Source organism: Saimiri boliviensis, chromosome 3, assembly GCF_048565385.1.
Source record: "Saimiri boliviensis isolate mSaiBol1 chromosome 3, mSaiBol1.pri, whole genome shotgun sequence".
Lineage (NCBI taxonomy): Eukaryota > Metazoa > Chordata > Mammalia > Primates > Cebidae > Saimiri > Saimiri boliviensis.
The window spans coordinates 106,306,149-106,327,070 of NC_133451.1; the positions used below are offsets into that span (position 1 = coordinate 106,306,149).

General features: G+C 33.1%; 1 protein-coding gene across 11 annotated transcripts in view; it reads left to right on the forward strand.

The window, feature by feature from the left end:
* The first annotated feature begins 441 nt into the window (after positions 1 to 441).
* LOC141584037 (centrosomal protein of 44 kDa-like) overlaps positions 442 to 20,922 on the forward strand; it is an 80,558-nt gene continuing 60,077 nt past the window's right edge. For 3 of the 11 annotated variants that reach the window (XR_012516920.1, XR_012516923.1, XR_012516921.1), the window contains exons 1-4: positions 722 to 1,605; positions 2,536 to 2,779; positions 6,224 to 6,627; positions 7,400 to 10,566. Coding sequence is in view for 1 of the 11 variants with exons in the window: in XM_074396652.1 (XP_074252753.1) it covers positions 2,559 to 2,634; positions 6,224 to 6,348; positions 6,590 to 6,627; positions 7,400 to 7,442 (282 nt within the window). In the remaining 10 variants the exon portion in view is untranslated. The other 8 variants (XR_012516924.1, XR_012516928.1, XR_012516927.1 and 5 more) reach the window with 8 other exon arrangements.

A 20,922-nucleotide genomic window follows, 5' to 3' on the forward strand; every position in this document is an offset into this window, starting at 1 on the left:
GAATCAACAACTTGCTTTGGATTATATTTTCTAAAATGTAATCCATTACCTATCTTTTTTCTTTTTCTTCTGAAATAATTTTGGACTTACAGAGAGTTTTGAAGCTATTAAAGAGTTCATATATTTTCTTCCCTCAGTTTCTTCACTGTTTACAGTTTACAAACCATGAAACAATTGTCATTCACTTTATTACAATACCATTAACTAAGCTATACCCCTTATTCAAATTTTACCATTTTGTCTCCTGATATACTTTTTTTTTAAAAATTTTTATTGCATTTTAGGTTTTGGGGTACATGTGAAGAACATGCAAGATTGTTGCATAGGTACACACATGGCAGTGTGGTTTGCTGCCTTCCGTCCCCTCACCTGTATCTGTCATTTCTCCCCATGCTATCTCTTCCCACCTCCCCACCCCCCCGTCCCTCCCCCATTTCCCCCATATACTTTTTCTGTGCTAGAATATAATCTAGAGTTCCACATTGCATTTAATTGTTGCCATAGTCTCTACTAATTGTGATATATCCTCAGTTTCTTCTTGTCTTTCATGACCTTGACATTTTTGATAAATGCTAATTGGTTATTTTGTAGAATATTGCTCAATTTGAATTTGCCTGAAGTTTTCTCCTAAGATTGAGGCTGTTCGTTTATGGAAAGAATACCTCAGAAGTGATGTTATTGTCCATCTATTCCCTAGCTTCATATCAAAGGTATTTATGATGATGTATCTTATTTACTGGTGATGTTAACCTTGATCATTTGGTTAATGTGGCATCTGCTGGCTTTCCCACTATTTTTGCCCTTGTAATTAGTTAAGTACGTTAAGGTCAATATTAATGTGGTTATGCAATGTTTCTCCTCAAACTTTTGCCTAATTTTAGCAACTTCTTGCCTGCAACAGTTATGGCTGTAATGTTTGCGGTTGCCCATCTTAAAACAAAAGGCACATACTTTTTCTAATAATGGTGTATTTAAATGAAAAATGCAAACTCAAATCAATTACCATTTTGCTTTTTATAGAGTTACCTATGGTTGATATCTACAGGATCATAGTTTCAGCTATAGCATTCTAAAAAAGATAAAGGATGTGAAGTAATAAAATAGAAATTTTAATTATACTCCCTGTATTTCCTGCATGATTGGAATTTCACTTCCATTCTGGATTTGTTGGGAGAGGCAGAAACAGCTTGCTGCTTTAGTGGGCTGGCATGATTTGCAGCAAAATGTTCCAGGCTTCTCAGCAGTCAGGTGAACAACCCAGCCTGAAGTCACCTTCATTGTATATCCCTAAGGTAAAAGCAATTTTAGAGTCTTTTTGATGCTGAGGATGTCCTAATTATCCAGTTCCAGAAATTTCCAGTTGATGTGATATTCAATTCTAACTCTACTTTCCATTTTAGACTATTATTATTAATACTACTGTTATTGTTATTAAATAATTTTTAGTCTTGTGAGATTTCCCAATTCATTTAATTAATTGTGCAGTCTCTAGGTTTCTTAATGTTTCAGATTCTACAACACTAATCTTTCTTCTCTGCTTCCTTCTTCTTTTATATTATCTGACCCTTACTAGTGTGGAATTTCAAAGAAACAGGATGGGAAATTGTAAGTATTTTTAAAAGCCCTGACAAATTTCAGTTTACTCTACAAAAAAGTAACTTATATTCACAGAGTTTATTCTATGAAACAATTTTCATAAGTGAGAAAGAATGTAACTATCTTATGAGGGTTTGATGTCTATCATTTTGTTTGTAATAGTTTTATCCTATCTGCCTAGAAGTGTCCCTGACATATACTAAGTTCGCAATAAATATTTGTTGAATATTATGTTAAGTGAAATAAGCCAGAAACAGAAAAGTAATCACTGCATGTTATCACTCATGAGGAAGTTAAAAAATGTCAATCCCATCGAAGTGAAACGTAGAACAGAGGATGCTGTAAAAGCTGGGAAGAAGAAACCTAAGCCGGGAGCAGTGGGGAATAGAAAGAGATTTGTTAAAGGATACAAAATTATAGATAGATAGGAGAAATGCCTTCTCATGTTCTGTACCTCTGTAGGATAACTATAGTTTATTATGCAGTTTCAAATAGCTAGAAGGAGAATATTGAAGTTTTCCCACACAAAATAATGATAAATATTTGAGATGATAGATATGCTTATACCCTAATCTGATCACCATAAGTTATACAAATCTAAACATCACTATGTACCCCGTGAGTATTTACAATTATTATTTGTCAATTAAAAATAAAAGAAAATAAATATAATTGGTTTCTTGTAGACATAAGATGATTGCTGAATGAGTAAATTAATTTTAAGCAAAATAAAAGCCTCCTAACACCGTAAGAGTGGTATGCAGAACTGATAGCCCTATTTCTTCTCCTTATTAACATTTTTATTTATTTAGTAATTTATGAGTATGTATTCATGGTTTTATTTTATTCTATGAGTTATAATCTGTTACTATCCCTATTTATTTTGATACTCAAATTTTTGGTCTATGCTTTCTTGATTAGAATCTATCTGTTCCTCAGCAGACTCTACATGACTGATTAGAATGCCAGCTGCTCCTGGGTCGCAGCTTAATCTAACATACTCCTGGAAGCGCACTATCTATGCTGAAGTGTTTTCAAGTGAGTTACAGACACTGTAACTAACATAAAGGTCCAATTCACTAGGGAATAAATTAAAGTTGAAATAGGAGCCTCCAAGTGAAAACTACAAGTTTCTGAACATGTTTTGAAGCATGAGTATTAGTCAGGCACTCAATGAATTCAGGTAAGGTTTGTCATTTGATATATCACTTATTGAAGCAAACAATTTCTTTGGTATTTTGAAAAATAATTCAAATTTATGTTTCTTTTTTTCTTTGGAAAAAGAATCTTTTTAGTTTGAGTCAGCTTTGGATTAGAAATAATGAAATGTTCTTTGAAATTAGCATTTTGCTAATTCTGGTGATTTATGGAAACTACTGGGACTTGTGGTTTCCTGTTAATTGTATCTACAATCAGTTAGTTATTCAAATATTGAAAAAAATCCTATGTTCCTATGTGTTAATTCAAAGTGATCTTGGGAAAATTAAAACCTTCTGTAAAGTCTATATATTACAGAATATGGATGAGATGTAGATGCTCACTCTCATTTCTTTAGTAGTTTGCTCATTGTATATCAAATTTTATGTTTACAAAAATGTTTGCATTAACCAAACCTCATTTCTTCTGATTATTGCTTCATCAATCTTATTTTAATAAATTTAATTTTATAGAAGAGGTCTATAAAATATAAAACATAAAATATAAAAACCTATAGTAATCTTGTATTTTTAAACTTCAGAAGTAATTTAGATAAGGATAAGCTCAGTTAGATTTTAAATTCAAGGAAGATATAGTATTTCTAAGACAGTCAAAATGCTTTAGATCACCCGCAAACATGGTAATCACAATTCTGTCTTAATTCAGTTTTTTTTTTCTGTTTTTTAATTCTGTTTCTTTAAATTGCTTTTTAGAGAAAAAGTAAAAATGAAGAGGGAGACATGATGGCAGCATATAATTTCCCCTAATGCTTTATAGCTCCAGCTCATTCATTTTCATACTTTGATTTAACTCTAACAACAGTCCTATGAATAATGTCATTATCAATGTTTTCCAATTGAGAAAATTTAATTTTCAGGATAACTTGCCATGGTTATTTAAGTGAATTCACTGTTTTGGAAATGGGACCCAAACCTAAGTGCTTTTACTTCAAATCCTGACTTTTCACTTAACCATACTTTGCTTTGTGAAAATGTGAAATGTGCCGGGCGCGGTGGCTCAAGCCTGTAATCCCAGCATTTTGGGAGGCCGAGGCGGGTGGATCACGAGGTCAAGAGCTCTAGACCATCCTGGTCAACATGGTGAAACCCCGTTTCTACTAAAAATATAAAAAATTAGCTGGGCATGGTCGTGTGTGCCTGTAATCCCAGCTACTCAGGAGGCTGAGGCAGGAGAATTGCCTGAACCCAGGAGGCGGAGGTTGCGGTGAGCCGAGATCGCGCCATTGCACTCCAGCCTGGGTAACAAGAGTGAAACTCCGTCTCAAAAAAAAAAAAAAAAAGAAAAGAAAAGAAAATGTGAAATGTGTTGGAAAGAATACCCAGAAAATGAGTTGTAGTCCTGTCCCTACCATGTGCAATGTGTGACTTTGAAGTAACTTCATGCCCTCAGTTTGCTCTGAGGTCTCCTTTGGATCTGAGTTAGCTACCTGGATATTGATTTGGCACATCTTCATTGGGTGCCAACGCCAGCCCAATCACTGTCTTAGGCACTGAAGATACAGGGTGAATTTGTACTCTTCCTTTCACAGAACTTATGTTAAAGTGGGAGTCTCTTAGGCCATAAATATGTAAGCACATATATAGGTGGAACTTCTATTAAAATTTATGTAAAAGAATAAAATTCTAAGACTTATAGCTGGTTAAGAGAACATGAAGGACATGTTCTGTAATTTCATTAAAGTAATTAATTAAGTTTTTAATTGACAAATAAAAATTGAATATATTTATGGTGACAGCATGATGTTTTGAAATATGTGTACATTGTGGCATGACTAAATCAACCTAATTAACATATGCATTATGCATTACCTTACATATCAGGTTTTTTCATGGTAAAAACACTTAAAATCTACTCTTGCAGCAATTATAAAGTATGCAATGCATTGTTATTAACTATATCCACCATGTTGTACAATAGAGCTCTTGAACTTAATCCTTCGGTCTAACTGAAATTTTGTATTCTTTGGCCAACATCTCCCTGCACCACCCCTGATCAATCCCTAGTAACCAGCATTCTATACTCTGCTTGTGAGTATGACTTCTTTAGATTCTACATATAAGTTGGACCATCAGGTATTAGTCTTTTTTGCCTTGCTTATTTTATTTAACATAATATCTTCAAGCTTCATCCATGTTGTCAAAAACAGGATTTCCTTCATTACAAAAACTATTGATATGCACATTATTGACCAAAATCTGGACCTTTCAGTCAATCTTAATAGCTACCTTATTTTAGTATGATTGATTTAACCTCCATGATCAGGTTCTGTGTTTTACTTCAATAATAATATACATATAATTTTATTTCCACTATATTTTATATTTTAAAAACCATATTTGTTTAAGTATGCTGAATTAGGACACCACGAATAAGTCAGTGAAATGATATTGAGCCTGGAGAATTTGGAATTAGGACACCACGAATAAGTTAGTGAAATGATATTGAGCCTGGACTGGGCTCAAGTATATGCTGATGAGTCAGCAGAGAAAGCCATTCTACATAGAAAAGCAGAGAAATGGAAGAAACTGGCAGAAGTAGGCAAAAGAGACTGTGGCTCTATAAGACATGAAAGTTAGTCTTCTAGTTATTTCAGTTCTCACATGGTAATAGTTTGTTCCCTAACTGAGGTTGTCTGTATAGGCTTACAATAAAGCTGTCTTTAAGTGAACCACTTTAAATGGGTGTCTATTTTTTTTTTTTTTTTGGATTGCTTTTGCAACCCAGTGTCTTCTGACTAAAACATAGGGTTTGTAGGATTTATTCCATTATCTGTAATCGTCTCTAATGGGTTTTTCTGTAGGGGAGATTTGCCATCATTTTGTCAAGTTAATAATATCAGAATATTTGAAATGTTAGGTTTTTCAGTTTTTTAGAAAAAAATCTGTGAATCTTAAATTTTTTGCATTACTTCTTTTCATATATGTCAAATCAAGTTAGAATGTTTCTTGATTTTTAAAAGATACATATGGTCAGTTATGGTAGTAGTTGTCACTTGCCACTGAACAGTAGTAAAAAAAATTTGTGAAATGCTGAAATATTGCTGAATAAAAGCACCACGACAAATTCATTGATACTAATTATTTAATGTAGATGTCACCATTTTAAGAAAAGAATATACATGATTGATTAAATAGGTTATAATGTAAAATAAATTTTTAACTTGCCTGTTTATTCAAATTGATTGCTGTCATGATAATAATACTGCCTTTTGTAATTTTTACTGGCCAGTTTTTAACATGAGAATCTCTATATGTAAGCTGTTACCTTAAAAGAGTACTAAAAACTCTTTGATCTATACTGATAACCATTTTTAATTAAAATAGTATGTTTTTCTTCTGTCTATAAATAATGTTTTCAGATATCTGACTGTGAAAAGGAAAAGGTTACCTAAAACTTAATTTTTTCACAGACAGAAAAAGCAAAGTAGAGAGGCCAGCAAGTATTCCTCTGTCCTCTGGCTATAGTACAGCAACATCAGATTCAACTCCCAGAACCTCTACCATTAATTACTGTGGTTTGAATGAGATTTCAGAGGTAAGAAAATGCTTAGATTATTTTCTTTCTAAATTAGGAAAACAAGCAAGCATTAGTTTCAGTTCTATATATTGCTGGCAAGAAAAATAGCAAAACTGTAAATCTTAGTCTCTCAAATTCTTTCTTAAGTAAACAGTACTTAGAGCAATGTTTTAGACTGTATTTTATACATTTTGGGTCCATCTTTGATGATGGTTTACTTTGAGAAATCACCTAACATTTTTTGCTTTTTAAATTAAAGGAAACAACAATCCAGAAAATGGAAAGGATGAAAAAAATGTAAGTAACAGAAAGGGGCAACAGAAATTTATTTCTCTATATGGAATTGTACTGGATTACAGTATATATAGAATGTGCATGTGTGTTTTAAAACTTAAAGGTCTCTCTGTCAGGTGTGGAATTTCCTTCAGGACTCCATTGGATAATAAATTCACCCACAGTTATGTGTTTGTGAGATGAGTCACTGTTTTACTTTCCAACAAGTGATGTAAAATTTGTTGGAATTGTTAATGGAATTAATTGCAGATTAGAGTACAAAGATATTTTTGGTTGGTAACTAATCAAGAGTATTACCTATTTTTGATAACTGATTTATCAAAGTATTAAATAATATATGTAGATGGTGGTTTGGAGACATTTTCAGTATTGTGAAAATATCACTGGTGTTTTTTGGCAAGTTATTGATAAGATACTAAAAATGATGTTTTTATCTAGTACAAATGATGTAAGTTTTCTAAAGAGCAGTTCAAAGGAAATATAAAGTGAAATTGCATGTAAGATGATTATGCAGCCTACTACTTTAGAAAATTATAATATTCTTTTGAAATGCAAAAAGTATTAAAATAACTTACACTCTAAGAATACAAGACTCATAATTGACTCTTGTTTTTCTTCCCTCTGGACACAGTTTATTCATAGTAACTGTACTTATAGATAAGAAAAATATTCAAATTTATTTTAGCTTAAAAATCATAATTTCAATAACTAAAATGCTGGGCTTTATTGTGAATTATTCATTTACTTAATACACTATCTGTCTATTATATTTCAGGTTTGAAGAAACTGCAGAGTTACTGAAATGTTCAAATCACTAATTGTAGGATTTTCTACATTAACTCTAGGACTTCGGTTACTGTACATGTTGTATATTTTAAGAATTCTTTCTACAATTTTAATATGCTGCAATATTTTTGACAATTTCAATTTCATTTGGTCTATGAGTTTTTTCATTCATTATTGAATAAATCGTGTAGTATTTTTGAGCAATGATTACACTACTTTACCTTGTGTCACTTTTTCGTTTTCTTTTTCTTTTTTTTTTTTAGGAAAACCTCATGTTCCAGTATATGTCTCTTACACAGAGTGAAGTCATTACAGCACTGCATTTTTGTGTTGACATTTGTTGGCAGTGTGCTAAGTAGTGTTTTATAAACCACAAGCTTGAGGACTATGGTTTACATCCTATTGGAAACATTCCAGTTGGAACTTGCATATTATACCCAGGAGGCTCTCATATATACCATCTTGCCATGTGTACTGATGAATAAATTATAATGAATAGTTAAAAATGCTCATTGAAAATTAAACAAGAAGACAGCTATTTCATGCCTAGTCAAAAATGGCAATACGTTTCCAATTAATACTGAGAAATTAAGGTTAAGATTCTCCTTTTGTACTGGATAACGGATCTCAAGGTTCACCGTAAGAAACATGTTGAACATTGTAGTGCTCTGTCGTGTAACACTTCTTGTTTTTTTGAGATGGAGTTTCACTCTTGTTGCCCAGGCTGGAGTGCAAGGGCAGATCTTAGCTCACCACAACCTCTGCCTCCTGGGTTCAAGTGATTCTCCTGCCTCAGCCTCCTGGGTAGCTGGGATTACAGGCATGTACCACCAGGCCCAGCTAACTTTGTATTTTTAGTAGAAACAGGGTTTCTCCATGTTGATCAGGCTCATCTGGAACTCCCGACCTCAGGTGACCTGCTTGCCTCGGCCTCCCAAAGTGCTGAGATTACAGGTGTGAGCCACCGCGCCCGGTCGTGTAACACTTTCTAAGACCAGTATAACAGAGAATGTAGTCATTCTAGCTGGCATTAAAAGATAACAGTGCGGTGTTTTTTTTTTTTTAAAAAAAGGATCAAAAATTATACATTTTTTTGAGAGAAAAAAAGCCTTAGCTGAAGTTAAATGTATGGAAAAATGAAATTTATTTTAAATATTACTATATAAATTATATTTTTAAAAATTTTATAGATAAAAGTGTAACAGTCCCAGAAAATCCTAAAGAAAATTGACTTTATTATTTGGAAGGAAAAGAGTATTTTATTTTTTATTATATGGATCATCTGATTATATTTTATTCATCTATTTATGTATCGTTCTGTATTTCACTGTCAAATGTAAAATATTGTTATGAGTAGAAATCACTTAAAATGTATTTTTGTTTTTGTAAATTTAAAACAGCTTAAGAAATCACTTTTAAGAAAGCACTTTTGGTATTTTTTTTTTTTTTTTTCTTTTTCAGATAGGGTCTCACTCTTTTGCCCTGGCTGGAGTGCAGTGGCATGATCTCCGTTCACTGCAACCTCCACCTCCCAAGTTCAAGCGAAGTCTCGTGCCTCAGCCTCCTAAGTAACTGGGACTATAAGCCTGTATCACTATGCCCGGCTAATTTATGTATTTTTGTAGAGACAGGGTTTCACCATGTTGCCCAGTCTGTTCTCAAACTCCTGAGCTAAAGCTACCTGCCTACCTCAACTTCCCAAGGTGTTAGGATTACAGGCGTGAGTCACCATGCCTGGCCGCATTTTTAATATTCTAATAAATATTTGGTCATCAGACTTTAAAATGAAATTTTAGCCCACAGAAACATACAATTTTGAATTTAACAGAGTTTCAGTAAATATTTCCAGAATTAATGAAGCCTGTTAGGTTTTTTTTTTTCAATTGCCAGAGAAGTACTTTTATAAAAAATAAGAGATTATGGTTATAAGGAAAAAAACAACTGTATCGATTAAGTTATAAAATACCAGTAGCAGCATGGAATTATAGCACCACCTTGTGGTTAATAGGCCAATATTTTACCTTTTAGAAAAACAAGTGATTTCCCTTCAAATAATAATTTTTCTCTTTTGAAATATTCAAGAGGAAATAGTTTTGAAGTTTTCTTATGGAAGTTAGAAGAAAAGTTGTCTCTTTCTTCCTTTGTTTTTTCTTTATACAGCATAGATATATACACAATGAAATGACTTAAAACATTTCTAAGTTAGTGTATAGATAGTGGGCAAAAGATAAGTATATATTGAAAATATAAAATATTTCATATATATTATCAAGTGGAAATTTGAAATCCAAATTTTCTTAAACTTTTCTCTAATAACTTTTGTCTAACAACTAACGGACTAATCAACTCATAATATATCGTACATTTACACTTACAAAGAGTCTCTATCTTGACAACATAATTTTTGGAAAAATAAAGCAAATTTGACTTTATTGAAGTTATTGGAGCAATCAACAAATTGTTATTTTTAAAAGTTTCCTCTTTTAGGCAATTTGGTAAGTGGTTTGCAGTCTTAAACTAACCACTGTTGATTAACTTGAGAAGGTGAAGCAGGGGAGTTCTGAAGAGATTATCTGGAGCTACATAATTAACCCTAAGGTAAATTAAATGTTCACTTTCATTCTTTTCATTCTCACATAAGCTGGGTGAAAAAACATCATACTACTGACAAAGGTGTCAGTAGCTTGTGCTGCCCTTTCTGTACTGTGCTTTGAATAGGTCTAGGTAGAGGTAATATGGAAATACTATAAAGAATACATAAGGTAAAATGCTAGTCAGGAAGGGTTCGAAAGAAGTGAACGTCAACTATGTGAAGATTCTAGGTAAAGCTAAGAACTATTGAGTTGGAAAAAAATAGTATCATATTTGTTTTCCTCTATTTTTTTTTTTTACATAATGTTGTAATATATTCTTTTAAAAATAAAACTTGAAAACGTTGGAACTTTGTTTTATGCCATTTATTACTCAAAGCTTTATATAATTGATACACACTTGGGGAAGCATAATTTTTTTTTTTAAACCTTGTCGATTTTATAAACTACAGCGCTTTTTGAACTCAAATAACATTGTCACTTTGATTTTTACTTTTTAACAATTCCCCAGGTTTGTTTGTCTCCTTTCTTTGAAACTGAAGGACATAAAGAAGGTGAAGTACAGGTAATGTAAAACAGTAAACTACAAAATTAAAGCTTTAATTGTGTCTCTTGAGTTTTAATGTTCCTAGCAAAAAGGGCAAGTTTCTTATACCACTCAGAGAAGAAAGCTGGAAAATCAGTACAGCACCGACAGCAGTAGCGCATTCGGAACACGCAAACTTACTTTTGAAGAGGAAATTTTTAAAAATTCGTATTAGTTTTATCATGATTTATATTTATTTATAATATTTGTGGGAATTAGGACTGTATAAGAATATATGGTTTGGTTTTTTGTTTTTTTTCCTCAGCAAAGTCCACTAAATTACTAGTAAAAATTTAATTTGATTTTGCTTTTTAATTGTTTAAGTGTAAAATATTAATCTCAACATTTTAAAATTAAAAACAGAGTACTTAGTAAGTATCCCAAATGCATAAATTATTTTAATTTTACATTAGGGAGATGGGTGGTAAGAAGAAAAGTAGAGAATCACAGGAAAGTTGAACAGTTGGGGAATTAAAGTGATGAGAAGGCTGAATATTTTGGAATAGTTCTAATTTGTTTCAGTCTTTTGGTTCACTTAAGTTGTTATGTACTTGGAGTGCAAATCATCTTATTAAATCATGCGATGTAGCTCTTCAATTTGTTTGTTGTTGAAACCCTAAGAGGCACTTGTGACAATGCAACAGAATTTCGTATGTGTTTCTTATGTCTCTTGGCCATCCCTATAGATGGACTTTTGCAGTTTCCCAGCAATGTCTGCCCCCGGTAGATCGCCTTTCTGGGTCCTCCATCAACAGTATTTCTGTTTTTGTTACCTTGTCTCTGAAACTTCTGAGGTTTTATAAGACTATGTATATTAGGATATTTATGAAAAAAGGCTTTAAAATAAACTTTGGAATAGTTATTTGTAATTACAGTGGTAAAACTGTTATCAATCTAAATTAGAATAAAGATTGATCATTTTTAGACCCATGACTGGCTCACTTTTTTTCTTCTATTTTTCCCATTCACCACTTTGATGAGGAAGCATTACCTTCTGTGAGTCCTCATGAAATGGAGGATGTTTTGTTTGCGTGCCCTTCGCTATTGTATGGGAGGCAAAACTTTACCATCTTAAGGTCTCTGGCTAGGCTTGATAATTACATTGATGTAAGGTGAACTAGCAGGAGAAAAACAAATGGATTTTCCCATGTACGTGGGTGCTCCATAGGAAAATGAAGACCCAAAGAAGTTGCAAAACCTAAATGCTTATACAGTGGGTTGAATGAAGAGTAGCAATTGTGGAAAAGTAACTGTATGAAAAGACTAAAGGAAGGTAAGAGTTATTTTAACAAAAACCATTTGTACGGATTTTTCTCCACTTTAACTCATCTCTGGTAATAAGAGTGTTTCTTCTTCCCTTGTACAGGGAGGGCATCTTTCACAGGTGAGTTTTCTCTGTTTGGTGATAAGAATGTTACTGTTTTCCTGGTACAGGAGGGCAATATCTTTTTTGTATCTGCTAGTTTTCAAGTTCCTTTAGCTCAAAATAATCTTATGCCAAAGTGGCATATTTTATGGTGGCATATTCTGCCTCACTTCACCGTCAAAAACAGTATATAGAATCTCACTCAAAGATTGCTACTACTGCTGCTGCTGCTGCTGCTACTACTACTACTACTAGTCCATCCCCTGCCTAAGCCCTGTTATTTATACTGTACTATTCCTTATCCTTTATATTATTTCATACATTTGTCTCCTTTCTCATTGCCGCTGTATTCAAGGTTTCTCATTCTTTGCTTGCACTATTCACTGATCTTGCCTCCCTCAGTGTATCCATGCCACTACCAAGGTGTGTATGTGTGTGTGTAATATACATATATATATATATAAATTGATTATGCCACGTTGCTGCTAAAAACGTATCTTTGTCTTTCTTTTATTCCTAATGTGTAGAGCCCAGCTTCATTTATGCTGGACAGCAAAGATTTTTTTTTTTTTGAAGTATTTCTTTCCAGTGTCATCTTCTATAACTCTATAGAGAACCTAAATACACAGAAGTCTTAAAATCTGCTTTCAGACACTCTTTCTTCTGCTAGAATGACTTTTCCTTTCATCTGGCAAGTTTCTGCTTATCCTCTAAGACTCAGTACGTTTCTTGGAAAAGCTTTAGTCAACTGTAGAGGTCAAATTATCTACTTCTGTCTCTTTGCTGCTTTAGTGCCCTTTTTATACTTTTGATTTTTGTACCCACTTTATTTATATGACTTTAATTTTCATTGGTCTTCCAGCTTTCAGTATTTTTTCTAATGTTCATTTCTTCTAGTGCCTATCATTTATTTATTCATTACAGACTAAATGGTGGTAATAATTATTTGTTGACTAAATGAATATCAAATACATTATAATTAGTGTCCCAGATAAGGTTTTATCAAGCTAGGGCCTGGTCAATCATATTGTATTCTTTCTATGGAAGAAATGTATTGACAGAAGAAAAATATAATCATGAATTCTAGCAAAGAGTTGGCCAAAGATGACTAGCTCATTGATAGGTTAATGATTACATTTAGAATGAAAGTTAATTAAAGTGTCTACTAATGCCAGTCAGTGTGCCCCGCACTGGATATATGCAGAGAAAAAGATAGAAATGGTTCCTGTTCTTACTGAGCTAATAGCTAAGTAGCAAAGACAATTAAATAAGCAATAGCAATGTGTAGTACTGTGATGAGAGAAGAATAAGGCATTCCAATGAGGCATCAGATGGAGGGAAATAATGGGATTTAGAATGAGGTATCAAACTGATAGCATGGAAGGAAGTGATATATATTTATCTTAATTCCTAAAGGGTGAATAGATTACAGCCAGGGCAGATGGTTTGAGCAAAAGGACTAGTGTAAACAAAGACTTAAAAGGAAGAGCATATGAATTTGAAAGAGATTCACTAGGACTAAGTGTGCAGTGTGTGTGTGTGTGTGTGTGTGTGTGTCTAGAGGTCAGTTGACACAGACCTCAGGGACAGCTTGTATCTTATTTACTGAAACATTTAAACAGCAGAATATTATAACCAGATCTGAGTTTTTGAAGGATTTAATTTACTGCTTTAATATGGAGAATGGGTAAATGGGTAAAATAGAGGCAGAGAAACCAGTGGGAGGTATTACAGCAATTGAAGAAGCATATAATAAGGATGACTTGAATTATGATGACAGTGGAGATGGAGGGAAATAATGGGGTTTGGAGCAAATGTAGTATAAGGAGTGTCCAATTTAGTATCTGCATTAGGAGATAGCAGAAAGATACTACACTAGTGTTTAATCTGCTATCTTGCCTAATTGGTCCTCGTCTGGAATCTTGTTAGAAATGCAAAATCTCAAGCCCTGCTCTTGACCTACTACATCAGATTCTGCATTACACAAAGAGCCCAAAGGAATTTGTAGTGACTTTAAGTTCAAGAAACATTAGTTCACATTAACATACTTCCTGTTTTATTATCATAACTAACATTTGAATCTAAGCCTTCAAATTCAGATTCTCCTGAATTGCTTTCATCTAAGCATATACGGTACAGTTTTATATAATTCGTATTCAGTATCTTGGACTCCTTAGCACCTTTGGTTAGAGTTTTACAGTTTTGAGTGCATTTAGTTAAATGATTTTTTTTTCATCAGTCAAATGATACACAATTACGATTTAAAACATCCTTTCTTCAAAATTAGGTTTAAGCTTTGTACAAATAACTTTTTTGGTCCTCATCAATAATGACTCTTTACTAAGCACACACAATTCATACCAGTAATCTCCATCTTTGAAATACCTGTGTTTATGCTGAGAAATTTTCTAGTTTTTTCTTTAAATTATGTTGCCCAAAGTACAGCAGGCAGTCTTCTGCCTACATATTTACTTTTCTGTATTATGTCACAGGGTGAGTTTTCTGAAAACATGGAAAGCAATTAGGGATCCATATTTCACATATAATTTAAAATTCAGTGATCTTACCAACTTTTTTCTAAAAACCATTTGTCAAGTACAACCCCATTTGAGTAGTGTTAAAATGAAAGAGTAAAAAATGCATCTTAAGTTTAAGAAAATACAATATTTAGAAAGCAGATTCCATAGATGAATTAGGTGCAAAGAGAGCTAGAGGAGAGGAAAACAGAAACCACTGAGTTTATAAGCTTTACCCAATCAATATGTGTCTTCCTTCAGATTTGCCATCTTCTGTTTTAGTAAGCTCTTGATTTATTAGGTGAGAATCTGACTAGTGTTTTTAAATTCTGATCATTGTTTGCCTTTTGATATTCAAACTAGGACATTTAAAACAATACCACAGCTGAGAGCTTTTAAATGAACATAAATAACAAACATCAAAATGTTTAAAATTTATTTTTTCACATTGCCATGAGAAAGCAGAAAAATGTTTAAAATTTAAAAGCATTTCAATATTCCAATTATCCTCTCAATTTTACACCTTTAAAAATAATCACTGTTCTCTTCCACCTTCAGTTTTTACATATTGTTCTTTTTCACTTACTGAATGTGCTGGACTTTCCTCTACTTTACAAATGCTGTTCTGTCCCTAAAATGTTCATTATTCTCAACTTTTCATTTCCTATCCTCTGGCTGACGACAGGAACCACATAAGCTGATGGAATTCTCCTCATCTTAGGGGTTTCAGATTAAACATAATTCCCTCCAAATAGTGTTGCCTAGGTCCCTAGAATAGGTTAGATTCCCTGTTTATGCTATTAAAAGCATCCAGTCATTTTTATTTTATTTCAGCTTGTACATTATTAAACCTACTATTTGCAATTGTTGCTAAGGTTGTTCTCCCTGCTAAACTATGAGTGTTACGTGAAAAGAGATTCTGAATTTTGTTTGCTGATATATCCTTCATGCTTAGCACAATGCTTGGTACATAGGACATTCTTCATTTTATTTTGTGGCTTGACAAACACTTAAGACATCCTCCCATCCCCCATATTACAATAGAATTCAAATTTTGTAGGCAGTCATTACTGATTTCTAAATTCAGTATCTCAAATTAGTTCCATTTTAATTTAATGTCAACTACTTATCATGACACTACATTTCTGTATTTGGTAATATATTTAAAGGTAGAATATACTATGTAGCATTAATTCCTAAGTTAGTAATTTTAAAATAGTTTCTCCGTACTTTAAGCACTGGTATTTTTGGAGCCTAACTATGAGTTTTTCCTAATAAAAAGGTGAGAAAATATGAACTATGATATTTTTGAAAATTTACTCAAAAAAGTATACATGTCTCATTTAAAGCATTAAAAAGTCAGCAAATTTTTAGAGAAAATGAGATTTCTACTTGCAGAACTATGGCATACAAGGTATTAAAAAATGTAAAAAAAACCTGCAACAAGTCATCAAACATTCTTGAAAAAGACATAATAAATATTTATCATAGCTATCACGGGAAACTGAAATAAATCCCTGAAGGCCAAAAGAAGAGGAAGCAGAAATTCAGAGTATTATGCTTGCTTGAAGCAGCAGCTTCCCTGAGACGTTGTTGTTAATAGAAACCTAAGGCCTTTAGAGGTTTTCCCCCACCATATTTTTTCATCAGCCTTTATTGTGTAATAATTTACATACAATAAAATTAACCAATTTAAGTCATATATTCATATAACCACCACCTTATTTAAGATACAGAACATGCCTCTCTGCAGTCATTCCTCTGATACCAAACCAGGCATATTCTTGCCCATCCTGCAATAAGCCAGTTACTGAGACTTAGTAAGTTTTGCAGTAGAGAAAAGATTTTATTCATGAGGCATCCGAGTGAGGAGGTGGGAGAACACCCCTCAAATTCTCCTCCTTGAAGTTAGGGTCTTAGGGATATTTATAGGATAAAGGAGCGAGGCAGTCCAAGGTATGGAAAAAGGTGATTGGTAGTAAGAAAATGTGAGATAATTGCCAATCACTGCAAGTACATTTAAGCTTCATTGCTTTGCAAAGGATGCATGTTCCCAAAATGGTGTTATTAGCACAATCTGAGGGTGGAGTTTTGGGCCCTCTGATATTAAAAAGACACTCACTGGACATTTATACAGGCCAATTGGAGGGTCGGTGGTATCAGTCAGCTTGAACTACACAAGAGCTGATCCTAATTTCCTGAAAAACAAGCAACCATTACTATGGTGACTTGTACATCGGAGATACTATCTTTAAGGAAACCAGTGGAAGTTTAGTTACATATTGCTTAATTGCATAACTTTTAGCTATGTGGGTTTTAAAATCGACTAGAAGCAAGTAACTACAAGCAAGGCAAGTTTCACTTTGTCCTTCGGCAACCACTGCTTTGCATTCTGTCATTTTAATGTCGCTGTTGCTAGAGTTTTATATTAATATCATACCATATTTAGTCTTTCTTGTCTGGCTTCTTCCATGTAGCATAATGCTTCTGAGATTCATCTATGTTGTTGTATGTAGTTCATTCCTTTATATGGCCAATCAATGTTTCAGTGTGCTAACATACAATAATTTCATCAGTTGATGGACATTGTGATATGTCCACTTTGGAGGTATCAAATATTATGAATAAATCTGCCATGGACACTGGAATATGTGTCTCTGGAAACATGTTTTTACTTCTCTTGGGTAAATACCTATGAGTGGGATGGATGGGTTAACTAGTAGAGTTATGTTTAAGTTTATGAAAAACTGCCAAACTCTTCCAAAGTGGCTGGCCCATTTGCTTTTCTTGCGAGCAAGGTATGAGAGTTTCAGTTGCTCTGCATCCTCACCAACGCTTGATTTTTTTCAGTTTTCTGGTGGATGTGTGTGCCGTAAGGCCAAAAGTTAAGGCACAATGTTATGTACTGTCTTGATAACTGGTAAAACCGAGAGAGTCTCAAATGGCCTAACCAGAGGATTCCCCTCCCCACTCTCCTTCCATTGGTAAAGTACCCTAGCCAAACAACCTCCCCTTAACAGAGGGACCAGACACTTACCCCTGAATAGCACAGTTTCAGTTCCATGCCAGCTATCAAATTATTCCAGGAAACCAATCACATTTTCCTGTGAGAACCAGGGAATGTGTCACCCTCTTCATATTACAAAGTCTGCCTCCCACATCTCTCAGCTGTTCTCTGTTCCCAAATACAACCTCCATAGAGCATGGAGTGTCCTCCCCTGCAAGCTGTGAGTACATGTGACTAATAAGCTGTTAATCAGTTTCATCTGCCTGGTGCTGGGTTTTGTGTTGGGCCTTCCCATAACCCTAGGGTGGGAATTCCTCCCTCACCAATGTGGTGAATAGGTGGTGATTAAAACAGGGTGTAATGGTCTCTCATGGTAGTCTTAGCTTACATTACTCTAAAATGTTGAACATAATGTGTTTATTGGCCATGAGTATATCTTTTTTTGGTGAAGAGTCTATTCAAAGATATTCCCTATTTTAACATTTTGGTTGGTTTTCTTCCTGTCGAGTTGTAAAATGTCTCTGTTGAACAGTTTTGCAAAGATTTTCTCCTGCTCTGTGACTTCCCATTCATCTCTTTAACAGTGTTTTTTTAAGAAGTTTTAAATTTTAATAACATCCATTTATAAATTTATTCATTATTGAGAGGGGTGTAGCCAGGTACAGTCACTCATGCCTGTAATTGCAGCACTTTGGGAGGCTGAGGTGGGAGAATCACTTGAGGCCAGAAGTTCAAGACCAGGTTAAGACCAGGGACAATATAGAAAGACCATGCCTATACAAAAAAAAATTATTTTAAATTTGCCAAGTGTTGTGGTATGCATCAGCAGTCTTATCTACTTGAGAGGCTGAGGTGGGAGGATAATTTGAGCCCAAGAAGCTGTGACTGCAGTGAGCTATGATTATATCACTGCACTATGATTATATCAAGCCAGCTATGATTATATTAAGCCTGGATGATAGAGCAAGACCCTGTCTCTAAAAATAAAAAAGAAAGAGATGTTGAAGTCTCCAACTAGAATTGTAGTTGAAAGACTAAAACATTTGTATTTTTTCTTTCAGTTCTATCATGTATTTTTAAACCTCTGTTATTAAATGGATAAACATTTAGAACTGTTATTTCTTCATGATAAACATACTTCTTTTTTATTATGAATTGGTCCTCTTTATCACTGGTGATATTATCTCCTGAAATCTGTTTTGCCTGATATAGCCATTCCAGCTTTCTTTTAGGAAGTGTTACTACAGTATTTATTTCCCTTCTTTTTAGTTTTAATGTATCTGAGGCTGTGTATTTAAAGGGGATTTTCTGAAGATAACATAATTTGTTCTTGCTCTTTTATCCAATCTAAAAATCTGCGGAATGTTATTTAGATTATTTACATTTAACTTGATTATGGATATGGTTGGGTTCAAATCTACCACTTTCTTTTTGTTTTCTGCCTTTATCATTTGTTCTTAGCTCCTTTTTTACCTCTTTTCCTGAATTATTTTTCACTGGGTGTTTTAAAATGTTTTTTATTATTTTTCTTGGCTTATGAAGTATACCAGGGGTGTGTGTGTGTGTGTGTATGTGTGTGTGTCTGTGTGTGTGTTTGCCCCAAGATTTGCAGCATCTATATTTAACTTACTATAGGTTACTGTCAAATATTATACTACTAATTTTGTAGTGTATATATATATATATATATATATATATATATATATATATATAAAACTTAGTATAGGCTACCTTCAAATATTATGCTCCTCACTTTAAGTATAAGAGCCTTGCAATAATATACTTTTCTTTCTCCCTGCGCTGCCAAGCCTTTTTTTTTTTCTGGTCAAATATATGTTATAAACTCGGCAAAACATCATTACTTTTGCTGTAAGCAGTCCATTATCTTTTAAAAAGGTTTAAATAATTTTTTAAAAGTCTTTTATATGTGTCAACCTATTTACCATTTCCAGTGTTGTTTATTCTCTCATGTAGATCCACATTTCTTCTTGATACAATTTTCCTTCTGAAGGGCTTTCTTTAACTTTTCTTGTAATGTTAGTTGCTGGTGATGAATCCTGGAAAAGCCTTTATTTCAGGTTCATTTTCAAGTGAAGAATACAATTTTAGGTGAATAGGGATTTTTTTTTTTCTTTGCTGTTTTTCATTCTTTTCAGTAATTTAAAGATGCCCCTCCATTGTCTTTCAGTTTGCATTGTTTCTGATGAGAAATCTGCTGTTATTTTTGTCTTTGTTTCTATATGGAATCGATCCTTTTTTACTTTGTCTGCTTTGCTACATTTGAGATTTCTCATTACCACTAATTTTTGGCAATTAGAAGGGCTAAGTAGAAAAACCAAAATAAACTACAGGCAGTTTTTTAGAATTAATAGAATTTGGCACATTTTTAGATATGAGATCAATATATCAAAATCAATTTTATTTCTAGATAGGAGCCATAAGTCATATATATATATATATATATATATATATATATATATATATATATAGAGAGAGAGAGAGAGAGAGAGAGAGAGAGAAAACAGATAAGTTGTACCTAAAAATGTAATAAAATATGTACATGAACTTTACGTAGAAAATTATAAAACTTACATAAAGTAAAAACAAAACATTAAAGAAAACCTAAATAAATGGATAGACTTGCCATCTTCATGTTAGGAAGACTTAATACAGATTAATTCTCACCCAGATTATAATTTTAATTCAAATAATCTTAGTCTTGATATTTTTTTTCCCCAGAGTCTAAGATTATACATATTAAAGAAGAGAAAAATACAAAAGATAGTTAAGACAATTTTGAGAAAGAAAAACAGGATGAGGAATTTGTCTTATATTTAAAATTATTTTTAAATTGTAGCAATTACAACAATAATTAAAATTTTTGTAGCAATTTTCATGGTGTAGGGCAGACAAATAGGCTAATTGAAGAGTAGAGAGGCCCCAAACAGTTTCTAAAGAATACGATGTATGACAGATACTACATTATTAACTGTAGTGGGGAATGGATGGATTATTCAGTAAAGAGTTCTAGGAGTACCTGGGGTTTTATATGGACAGGGTGTGTGTGAGGATGAATTTAGTCTTGTTTCACACCATTCACAATCATTTTCAGGTAGATTAAAGACATAAATGTGAAAAGAGAAATGAAAGTGAGGTCTGTAAACAGTAATATCAACACCACTTATAAGCTAAATCTGGATTTTAAAATTTTTCAGGTGATTATATGAATATTAAACTTGGAGAAACACAGGTAAAGGAGATTTATCCATAAAAGGAGATTTATATAAATAAATCTCCTTTATATGGATAAAGTAAGTTAAATATATATACTGTAAATCTTGGAGCAAACACACACACACACACACACACACACACACAAACACACACCCCATTGGGGTGGAGAAATAGGTTTTTTGTTTGTTTGTTTTTGAGACGGAGTCTTGTTC